Source organism: Ziziphus jujuba, chromosome 4, assembly GCF_031755915.1.
Source record: "Ziziphus jujuba cultivar Dongzao chromosome 4, ASM3175591v1".
Classification (NCBI taxonomy): Eukaryota; Viridiplantae; Streptophyta; class Magnoliopsida; order Rosales; family Rhamnaceae; genus Ziziphus; species Ziziphus jujuba.
This window is the reverse complement of record NC_083382.1, coordinates 29,025,635-29,037,445: the sequence shown is the minus strand read 5'-3', so window position 1 is coordinate 29,037,445 and position 11,811 is coordinate 29,025,635. Positions and strand designations below refer to the sequence as shown.

Below are 11,811 nucleotides of genomic sequence, written 5' to 3'. Positions count from 1 at the left end.
ATAAAGATTATATATTATTTTCGGCTATTCTGTACTCTGGCCTTATCTGCTCACGACCAACTATATATATATATATATATATATATGGCTCTATTTTATTGTACATACACATGCCTAGCTTTCTTTTATTCTAATTTAAAGGGGGGCAGAGTACTAAATAGCTAAAAGGGCAGCTACCTCTTCCTAATGACAATTTATGGCGCTAGTCAATTATATGACTAATTAAGGTACAGTATTACAAATTGATTTCCAGAAGCTAGAATTTCACTAATTAATGCATGAAAGTTGAACTTTCCTTGTCCAGCTTCCCATCTTTCTTAATAGCCAGTACAATTATTGTGAAAGCACATCTATTAATTGGGTCCCTTGGGTCCACAATATTTTTATTATTCACTAGTATTAATTTTGTTACAATAGGCTTGTATGGCTCAACTTATGAAAGGTATTTTAAAATTTTTTCAATTTTTGAGAGGTAAAAATTAAAAAATAAACAATAATAATAAAAAATAAACTTTTTCACATATAAAAATGATGAATTGTGCTTGCGTTCGACACAACAATTTACTTCATTGGTATAGTGTTTGGGTGTAAATTTCATCATCGTCGTTACTTACTCTTAAAGAAAGAGGTGCGTGTTAGTTGGTTTCAAACTTTATAAACATTTCCTCCAATTTCTTTGCATATTTCCAGAATATATATTGAATCCGCAATGTTATTTTCATAATTCTTTTTATCTATATTCATATATGAAGTTAGCTATAACTAATATTCCTACAAAATTCACATCTCTCGGAAATACTCCATATTTGCATGACTACTTGTGCAAATAAGCAAAAATGTGAGGTCCAATAGATACAGCATCTTTTGTAAATATAGCCCTATAGATAGTGCTTAAAACATAGAAGTGGTCAAACATCTACGGTTTTCAAAATGTGAAGGAAAGACATACATTACATTTAGGGAACTACTTTCTTGGATGAGTACGTTCGCAGAAGCGTATCACCCCCTATTTAGTAGAAGTTTTGGCTTCTTATTTTAAGGTATGTTTGGGTTGTAGGATAAATATAGAAACAAAATACATATTTCATAAAAAAAAATTTTCTTTTTTTTTAAATTGGTAAGTTTTTGAATTTGCGTGTATTTATCTGAATAAATTTTAAAATATCTTTATCATATTTAGATTTTTACATTGATTATCAGACATTAAAATATATAAATAAATATAAAATTTAAATTTTTTAAATTTTTACCAAATTTAAACATTTTAAAAATATATATTTATAAAAACTAAATTTTAATTTTAAAAGAATATTTTTACCAAATATATAAATAAAAATTATTAATTTGTTTTCATTTTCTATTTTTATTAATAGCTATTCCCATTTTTTAAAAAATTTTATTTTGTATACCAAATATAGCCTTAATTATTAATATATATCTTTAACATATATTAATATATTATCTAATAAAATATTAATAATTAAGTAATAAAATATTAATGATTCATGATTTATTAGCTCATTTAATACCTTTAACATTACTTAAACTTTTATTTTTTATTAAAAAAAATGTGGTTATGTCAGGTGGAGGTTCATAAAGAATGCATTATTCTGGTGACTGCATTAAATTATGGTGATAAACTGGGTGGTTGAGGAGGGTCAGAATTACCACAGCAAGCTTTGCGCCGGGCACGCGCGCTGGGGTTTCATAGAAATTATTTTCAGTGGAGAATTAACAATGTCGTCTTTAATAAAATTGTCCAACATCAAGTACTCTGCTACAAGATTTTCATATATTTCAAACCGATGCGGTCATATATATTCATTATATATATATATATATATACATATATACACACACACAGTATGTACATATAGATCAGTCCGTACATTGTTCTTCTATAATGATTGTGTTTCTTTTGCATAGATCACCGTCCTTTGTTATGCATATTCATTTCGTTTTCCTTGGATTTTTATTTTATTTTTGCATTTTATCATGGAATATGGACTAAAAACGAACATAAAATATATATATACCACAAATTGATCAGATAGTGAATTGTACTTGTCATCATGATGTAGTCCTGCAAAAGATCAACGGATTTTGATTCTTTTTTTTTTTTTTTTTTTTTTTTTTTTTTTTTTTCCTGCTTTCATTCGTTTTCGTTCATGATGAGCTACACTGGAACCCTCTCTCATCCATATCATTTTGGTCGGGAAGATAATGCAGCCAATAGTTTGCAATTTGCATGATGTCGCTGTTCATCTTAGTCACATTTTGATTTTTTTTTTTTTAATTTATCATCTCTTGATATATATATATATATTGCCAAAATTTTAAATGGATAAGAATTATCATTATATTTATATTATTTTAGCTAAGTCTGATCAATATCTTTTGGATTGTTTTTTTGGTTATGGCGTGTGTGTGTGTGTTTTTTTTTTCCAATAGAAGTTGCAAGTTTTAAATACATGGCGGTATGAATCCTTTAATGTAAGCCGAGCTATCTTTTTTGTTGAACCTTTAAGGCCTAGTAAAGTTAAAATTGGGAGGAAATTAATTTTCAAGATTTAATGTTTTAGAAGTTATTTTTTTAGACTTAATTTTTTTTTTTGGTTATGTTTTATGAGTAACATGGAAGTTAAAATTTGTAAATAATTAAATTTAATATTATATGATAAATTAAGGATAAATATGTATTTAAAAAAAAAATTAAATTATTTTTTTTAAATTTTCAAATTGATATCTTTATATATGGGAAAACTTTTTTATATATTTTTCTATATTGATGGAAATTTAATTTTTAAATCCATATTTTTTCATCTTCTAATAAATATTCAAACAAAAAAAAATCACTTTTTCAAAAAAATTAAGCTATAAACTTATTGGAGTTGAATTATGTATTTATAATTTGCATCCATGTTACTTCTGAAATCTATAGTAGTCATTATTGATGGAGATGTCACGTGCTTTGGTTCAAACATGGAGCGTGACAGATTATATAACCCATTAATCAACAGCATGAGGATATTAATTTTATATATAATTTTCTAGTCATTATCGTAGTGTTTTGAAGGTTCAATAATTTTGTTTTTTAAATGAGATGTTAATATATATATATATATATAATTCTTTTTTTTTTTTTTTGGGTCAAAATTAATCCTTGATCTTAGAAGGAGGACAGTTGTACATATAATTTTGCATTCCGACTTATCGTCTATTTTATATATTTAATTTAATGGGTCAAAATGTATGTACGTAAGTACGTATATAAAGTTTCAGCTTAAAAAATAAAAAAAATAAAAATAAAAGGTTCGTACATAAAGTTTGCCAAGATGTTTCGTGCATTGATCACACGGTTGCATGAGCTGGGAATTGATCATTTGAAGACCTTTTTTATTTATTTTTTCTTTTTTTTCCTGAATAAGATCATTTGAAGACCTTATTTGCCATTTTCTTTGAGGAAATGTAATTTTTTCTTTTTAAAAAAAGGAAAAAGAGAAAGATAGAGAGAATAATTTAACTACAAAACTAAAATAATTAATTCTCTGATTGCGGACAGTACACTGTATATATATATATATATATTTTTTTTTTTTGCTGAAAGTACAGTGTATATATGTTCCTAATGGATTTATACATGCATATTTTGGTTTGTATAATTTATACTTGTTAATTGTCAAATATTCAAGACCCCATGTTTACCATTTTTCGAAAGGTCACCACCTGGTTTTGGTGTTTTTCCCACTGAGATTAGCGTATTGTGCTCTGACTAATTAATCAATCTAGTTAATATTTATATATATACACTTTAGCAAAATAAACCAAGAAAAAAAAAAAAAGAAGAAGAAGAAGAAGAAAAAAAGCTATGTCAAAAAATGCAATGTTGATTTGTGTGGTTCCGGAAAGTGAATGATATTGAAAGTTCCATGCGAGATTGAATTTATTAATTAATGATATATATTAATTAAGAGCCTCAAATGATATTATTATTATTATTTGCGAATTAAACCTTTTAATATATAGCTATTTTATTTATTAGTATTCACATTAATTGGCTGGGTGTTTTTATCAATTGAATAATATCTAAATACAATATTATATATATTAATCTCGAAAGACGTTTTAAAAAAAAAAGTAACAAAAAAGGGACAATCAAATAAAAAAGATTAAAATCTCTACAACAAATTAGCTTTTAAGTTAATAGGAGATAAATTTTTATTTTTTATATTATATTTTTAACATTTCTTCTCACATATGTAGATGTGTTATTTTTTGGATTCTTTTTAAAACTTAATATGAGTATGTTTCTTCATTTATTGTTGGCATTGATTATTATTTTTAAAAAAAACTTAAATTAATAAATAATGAATTTTTTCATACTATTTAAAAAAAAAAAAAAAAAAAAACAATTATAGCTTGATGGTGATAGTGGGAATGCGATAGCACACGAAAAATAAATAAATAAAGATAGAGAGCCACATGGAAAAAGTAGAAGGTATCACATGAGAGATGGCACATAGTCACAGCTAGCCTAGCAATTATATATACCAATGCCATCTCCATCATATATCCTGAACTAGGTTCCAAGAAAGCATTATCTCCTTCATCCCCACCATCATTCCCACATGATATCTCCCCCTCAACCAAATCATCACCATGTGAACCTTAACACACCCATCTAATAAAACTATATATGAATAAACAATACATATTCCTTGGTCATCTCACAAAAGTAATGACTTTGAGAGATTCAAAAGCAAGAGCTAAAAGTCAGGCTCTCCTATTCACTTTCTAATTAGCAATTTTCATAAAGGGAAGCCAAGATTGTGTGACCATCAAAGAAAGGCAACGGATATTTCTTTGATAGAGCTACAAGTTGTATTCAATGTGGGCTAGGTCAAGATTCCACCTTATCCCTTTTTATTATTATTATTATTATTTTACATGGAAAATTATTTAATAGAGATCCTTGAGATCTTCTAGATCTGAGCTTAGGGTGTAAGAAAACCTGGCTCTTTCTAAAGAACAGAAAGTGAATAAGGTGTTGCTTTCTAGTTTTTTTTTTTTTTTTTTTTGGCTATTTTAAGGAAGAACATGGTTGATTTGGTCATTTTTGATAGTGAGCAACCACGAAAAGAACTCTAAATCTTACAACTTAGCATATATAATAATTTGGATGAAAGTGGGTTTGGCACGCCAATTTATGAACTTGCATATGCAAAAAGCCTTGGTCGACGATCAATCACTAAAAAATTATATAATTAGTTTTGTCACGTGTACTAAGAAGCGCTTGTTCTACTAAAACAATTGATTTGTGGGGGATAATGGGCATGATTAAATATATATATATATATATATATTTACAAATTAATAATAAGATTGACAATCTAGAAAAGTCAAAGTGCAAATGGAGCAATCAAATTGCCAGGTAATTGGGATTTAAAAAGTTATTGATATCACATGCCAAAGTTTGTTCCCAATATAAACTATACTTTGCCTGCTACTTATCGTATCAAAGTTGCATTTCATAAATTTATAATTCATATTAAGGATTTGAAGTTGTTAGGGAAAGTCTTTGCGGGGGAATGACAAATTGCAAATTGTTTCCTCCAACCATAATCTCAAATTTGATTCTCCGTATATTTTCAATATCAACAAAAATATACACACACACACACACACACACACACACATATTAAGGGACACAATTATACAGAGAATACCTCTATTTTATGTGTTATGAATCTCCTGTGAGGGATTCTTCTAAGTTAGGTTTCAAGGGCCCTCTAATTAACCAGTCTGACCAAACCCTATATTCCTTCTTGTGTATTGAAGTGGGTCCTAATCTGGTATATGTCCCTTTTAGTCATCATATAAGATGTGAAGAAGCACCATGCCATATATATGGACTCTAAAATCCAAACACCATCATACCAAACCTTTTGAAATTGGTTACCATACATGTGATTTCATATACATTATTGCTAACTTTGTACTGCGATGTGGGTTTTTTTTTTTTTTTTTTATAATTATATTAATAAAAGGGTGTATGGGTAAAATTTGTATGGGGAAGGTTTAATAAGGAATGGGCATTGGGCCGAATATTGGTCCATCAGTCAACACCAAATCTCCATTTTGCAGAATAGAAAAATGATGAGGAAGAAAAACCATTATGACATTGCCTACGTCTGAAAGTCATCACTGTTGTTGGCAGAATATGTAGTCACTAGTCAGCAACTTTGTCAGATTTTAGGTGGGGGGTGCACATGAACAAAAAATGTCCTAATTTGTTGATGAAAAAAATGGCAGGCTCAATGATCACAGTCATTGCTATCAACTTCTTTTGTTTTTGTTTATGTTTTTTTCTTTTAGCTTTAGGAAAGTGCACTTGGAGTTAAATTGAACAGAATTTCTCAAATGTTTTTAGATTGGATTCATTCACGGTATTCTAATGGGTAGCAGTTCCCATCCACTTGAGATTTGATGGGTACAAGTGGGCCAAGTTTGTGGCCCTAAAACAGATAGTTGAACTTGGTGGTTCCAAGTTTTGATAGCCTGGTTCCCTGGGGAGATCAGAGACAAGTCCCTGCATCAGGGAGATGGTGAATTTCAACGGCCATTGCAAGCAAGGTAAAGATTTTGCATTATATATGGGCACCAAATTCAGAGCTTGTAAAACTTATTTCCCTAGGGCAATCCTTTTTGTGTAGCCTCCCAATTATTTCCCAACTCGTTTTCTCATTATTTAGTTAAACAACCAGCACACATTGCTTCTTAGTAGGGAGGGTATAATGATATATACATTGTATGACTCAGAGCAAATTTGGTATGCTACAATTAAGAACTACAAGAGGAATTCATCATCACAAATATAATACCGTCTCCGTCCTCATGATTAGTATCAGCTACAGTTGGAACTAGATGAGTATGTAAAGATTGGACACTTTGAAACTATACATTCTACTTCTGTTCACAAAAAGATAATATAATATATGGTATTGCCTAAGATGGGAGTGGATCCACCAGACGGTCAATATCAAAAAATTGCTCCGATGGCTAACTTGTATTCAATAACAGTATCTGTATACGCCACCATTTTGATAAATCACAAGATCTTCTTGTATGGTATGGTGATGAATCTTGCTATATATTGTTTGATAAAAGTGAGCTCCATCCTCAATGCAATGTTAAAGAGCTAGAAAATTGTATGAGATACCAAATCCACGTACAAAACTCGGGACAGAAGATATAGATTATGTTGTATTTTGCAAGGAACAAACTGAACTAATGACCCTGAGGTAAAAGCCCCAGGATTCATTACTTTCAGTAATTGGGTTCTGGCCAAATGGGTGTTGCTCTACAAATTTCTGTACATCATCAGCCATCGACAATTCTTCCAAATAGGCCCGGACATCACCTCCAGCACCTGTCATGCATTGCATTTATCTCAGTATTGAACAACTGCTCAAAGAATAACTGTATTTCCCTCTCACAGTATGCAGGATTTCTTGTGAAGCATATCATGATCCCGATTTTGCTCAATTACAAATAATTATGCTCAATTACAAAAAATTAAAGGAATAACTTTGCTTACAAATGCTGTTCTGTTGTATCAAATGATGCAAGCTTCTAATGTTTGGCTAAGTGTAACGTAGAACTCCACCTCAAGAGATAGGTATAAAACATAGGGAAATACATGGCATTAGAGAGAGAGAGAGAGAGAGAGAGAGAGAGAGAGAGAGAGCTGGGGCTAGTCTGGTAGATCCATCAATAGGGTTTTATATTGCCTCAAGCATGCTTATATTATCACTAGGTTGGAAGACAGTACTGAAAGAAAAGGCAACTGTAGCGGACATGTTAATCTTACCTAATGAACTGTCGCGCCCATCCTGAAACTTGTATGGATAAGGAAAGACTGCAGTGTGCGCCTATGCAGTTAAGCAGTTAAAGTTTAATAGAAATCCAGAAACAAAATTAAGATATGATTGTTAAAGATTGCAAAAGAATTAAAGACAAATCATCTAAAAGGAAAACAAATTATAAATCAAACTTACGGGATTAAGCAAGGCTTTGTAAGGAGAATCATCCAGCAACAATGTATTTGATTCATTATACTCTCCCTTCTCCCATGGAAGATTAGGATCCTGTTTTTCCCAAATTTTCCTCAGATCTTTAAAAACCAAGGTCTTATGCTTGTTGTCAAGAGTCTTGAACCCTGTTGGAGTGCAATGTGATAGGTCCTGAAATGGAGAGAGAGAGAGAGCCAGTTATAGCATCCATGTGGATATGGGCTGAGTCTTTCCCAGTCGATGTGACTTATGGGGATACAGCATAAATTGATGTATAACTAAACCAGTTGTTGGAAAAGCTTGTGAAAAACAGTTAGGTACCATGGCAAGTAGCTTACCCAACAAAACAGCAACTTGTGCTTCATATCACCCATCAGATAATCAATCACCCTTGTCATAATTTTCCTTCAATATATAAAGCATTGCTGTCAACTTCTATTGCCAAAACAGAACAAACACATGCTAAAAGAAGGAACAGAACGGAAATACTTCCTATGAAATTGTAAACAAAAGGAATCTGATTCAACAAGGAAACAAGATAGAATGGAAGTGATAGAGATGTAGCGGATAGGATGAAAAGTACTTAGATCTTGAAGACCAGACACCCACTTCAAATCGCTCAAAGCAGAACTCCAGAAACTCAAGGCAAGATGGCCTCTTGAAAACTGAAGGGGAAAAAAATGCAGTTCATTTAAAATAAAATTTATGAATTATACTCTACACTAACAATGTTATTAAACAACTCTTACTTGCTCGTCTGGCAATTTTTGTTTCTGCTTTGTATTCCTTTGGAGGAGGAGAAACTATATCAGCAAGCAGACCATTTACATCAAGAATAAGAAGCTTTTTCCTCAAAAGACTATAAGGCATTCTGACAAGTGAGGCATTAGAAATCCCTGCACATTGATCCTCTTCCTTAACAGGTTTAACAACTCCTGATGAAATAATTACTTCATTACTGTTTGTCTCACCGTACAGACTTAACGAAGTATGAGAAATCCTTGCACGCTTATCATCTTTCTTAATAGGTTTTACAACTGGTGGCGAAATAACCACTGCCTCACTGCTTCTTCGATCATGCAGACTTAAAGCCGACACCATATTCTTATTATGATCAGCAGAAGTCAGACCATCTGTCTCTCGCATCTTGTGAGCTAGACTACCATTCTGCAGAAAATCTGGCTTCTTCAGCCTTTTTCTCCATTTTGTCTTCTTTTCCTTCACCGTGCTTAATTCCACGAGGTTCCTGGTTGTGTCCACACCTATCTCCAGAGCAACGGAAGGCCGCATTGTAGAACCTACTTTTAACAGATAATCAACTTGCATTTCACCTAAAGTCATTGGCAATGAACTAGTATTCTTGATACAATAATAAATTTTCATTATAAATTATTTTCTAGTTCACCTTAACTGCATCTATATCCACGTGTGTAAAGGCACCCTCAATTGTTCCTTTTCTCTATTGGCCCTGCAGTTCTGGAAAACGGATGTTGAATATAAGCTATTTGTGTCTTCACGATAAAACAGTCATAAAGCATATAGCAACAAGTTTCTAAAACGGTCATAAATCATATAGCGTCAAGTTTCTGTCTTGGATAACCAAAAGTCTTTTCCTTTTCTTTTTTTTTATTTGAAATACGAACAATGCACCAAACTGATAACAAAATGAAAAAAATTGACCAATTTGGCTTCAAAATCTGATTTTGAAATCAATTTCACATTCAAAACTAGAAACATGAAAATTCCAAGTCTCAATGTGTTCAATACCCAATGAATGAGCTTCTTCTGATAATCTGACACCAAATAACCCAATGGCTAAGGAACTCTAGGTTTTTCTACATTCTGATATAACGTTGGGCAAAATGGAGCAAACTTGCCAGGCAACTTGGTTTTAGTTGGTCAAAATTAGATTTTTTTATTTTTTATTTTCTATTTTTATTTTTTGGGTTCTTACAAGACAAAAAGATTTTAAAACTCCAATATGGAAAATCTTTTTTTTCAGACTTATCTATATCTGGGGCGAACAAGTAAGAGATTGCAACAAAACGTAGAAATATAATGAACGAATCTAAAAAATGTAAAACAAAGATATGGAAATATAATGAACGAATCAAATTAATGTAAGAAGCAGAACTACAACTAGAACATAAACAAACAAATGTTCCTTCGGAGAAGACAACGTAGTTAAACACCGCACAAGGATTTAGAAAAAGAAATTTGCAGAGAGAAAGAGAGAAAAGTGTTGACCTTTCGCCTTCAGGTGTCGCTGCCAATGTCATAGCTTTGACATTTGGTACAAAGAGTCAGAGTGCGTTGCAGAAGAGCGCTTTATCGGAAGCGAAAGAACCTTCAAAACCTCTTAAAGATTGTTTGTAGTGGGGGGTCCAAGCAAATCCTCTTAGCCTGCCCTGCCCTTGTGTGTTCTCACGGAAGCTATGGACAGCACGACGTCGTTTCGCTGATGAACGAATTGGGAAATAGGAACCTGGATAATATTGGATACTGTGGATCCATGCTCGTTCACCGGTTTCCGGGTTTTTTTGGTTACCCGTCGTAGTGTCAAGTCTGTACAGGCTTTATTTACCAAAAAAAAAACCAAAAAAAAACAAAAAAACCAAAAAACCAAAAAACAAAAAAATAAAAATAAAAAATTGTACAGGCTTTTATTATTATTATTATTATTTTTTAAACATTTATAATAATTTTCTCCTTTTAACTTTTGTTATGATCTGATGAAGCTTGACTAAGAGAGTTTTAATAGTTGAGCATTTTTATTCGGAGTATAGATTCGAATTATATAGTATGTAAAATACAATATGTAAAAATATTTTAAATAATTTATAAATTAAATAAATTATTAAAAAAAATTCTATTATGATCCTTTTTATGAGTGATTTATCAATCAATAAATTATTGGTTAATTTGAAAGTTTTTTTTAAAATTTTTTTTGAATAATTTTCTTTTTTTGATAAAATTTTTTTTGAATAATTTATCTAATTTATAAACTATCTAAAATCTAACTTATGTGCTGTATTAATAAGCTGCTCTACCACTAAAATTATCTGTTTTATCTGTTTCGTCTTTTCTTTTTTAATTAGGAAAGAAATTTTAGTCCTAATCCAATAAATATTTTAAGTTATTACCATCTAGATTTAAATGTTCGAAAAAAGTCTGGACGGGTTGACCAACCACTTCAGGACAGTCTAGTAATTTCAAAAAAAAATCTGGACGGGTTGACCAACTAATTCAGGATAGTCTACTAATTTTAAAATGTACGAACAATTAAGGGAAAATTTACCCAAGTTTCAATTTGCTTTCTTTTTTTTTTTAATAATTTTATTATCTTTTGAATGTTAGCATGGTGTTGATTTTCCATTCTTTTTTATCAAATTTAATTTATATGTATGTTTAAAATATTAAAAAACTATTATTTATCATTATTCTATCTATTATCTATCATTTAACAATCTAAATAACTGTTTCAAAATGTCTATTTTTTTTAATTATATTTTTAGAATTAAAAAAATTAAAACATAATTAAATAATAATTATGTCAATAATAATTCTACTTATGATTATTTCAATTAGTGATAATTAATAAGATTCTAAAATATTTAGGAGAGATGGTATTATGGCAAAGTTTTCTAAAGAAACATATAATGAAATAATATTTTTTATTAAAAAAAAGAAAAAAAATTGAGTATTTTTTCAACCATTAATGCAACATTTCTTAAGATTT

The 11,811-nt window shown here is 30.4% G+C and overlaps 1 protein-coding gene and 1 long non-coding RNA gene across 8 annotated transcripts in view; one reads left to right on the top strand and one right to left on the bottom strand.

Annotated features, from left to right (window-relative positions):
- Window positions 1–11,811, top strand: part of LOC132803461 (uncharacterized) — a 466,094-nt gene that overhangs the window by 115,014 nt on the left and 339,269 nt on the right. The window lies entirely within an intron of this gene.
- LOC107416141 (uncharacterized) lies at window positions 6,782–10,615 on the bottom strand. 7 transcript variants are annotated; one of them, XM_048471972.2, is made up of 9 exons: window positions 10,320–10,615; window positions 9,478–9,548; window positions 9,044–9,403; window positions 8,822–8,968; window positions 8,656–8,737; window positions 8,411–8,477; window positions 8,058–8,243; window positions 7,871–7,931; window positions 6,782–7,429 (listed from the first exon to the last, which is right to left on the bottom strand). In XM_048471972.2, the coding sequence occupies exons 3-9, from the start codon at window positions 9,396–9,398 to the stop codon at window positions 7,257–7,259; spliced, it is 1,071 nt and encodes a 356-aa protein (XP_048327929.2). In that variant the 5' UTR covers window positions 9,399–9,403; window positions 9,478–9,548; window positions 10,320–10,615; the 3' UTR covers window positions 6,782–7,256. The 7 variants fall into 7 exon arrangements, with proteins under 7 accessions (XP_048327929.2, XP_048327928.2, XP_024928107.3 ...); XM_048471971.2 differs by having other exon boundaries at window positions 8,822–9,403; window positions 9,478–9,573; window positions 10,320–10,613; XM_025072339.3 differs by having other exon boundaries at window positions 8,822–9,373; window positions 9,478–9,573; window positions 10,320–10,613.

What these genes read in the sequence shown, in the direction of transcription:
- LOC107416141 (XM_048471971.2), bottom strand. Translation starts at nt 9,398, where the DNA reads ATGCAAGTTGATTATCTGTTAAAAGTAGGTTCTACAATGCGGCCTTCC. An exon ending in AAAAATTGCCAGACGAGCAA is followed by an intron (nt 8,738 to 8,821) that starts GTAAGAGTTGTT and finishes TTTCCCCTTCAG; the next exon opens with TTTTCAAGAGGCCATCTTGC. An exon ending in GTCTGGTCTTCAAGATCTAA is followed by an intron (nt 8,478 to 8,655) that starts GTACTTTTCATC and finishes TATATATTGAAG; the next exon opens with GAAAATTATGACAAGGGTGA.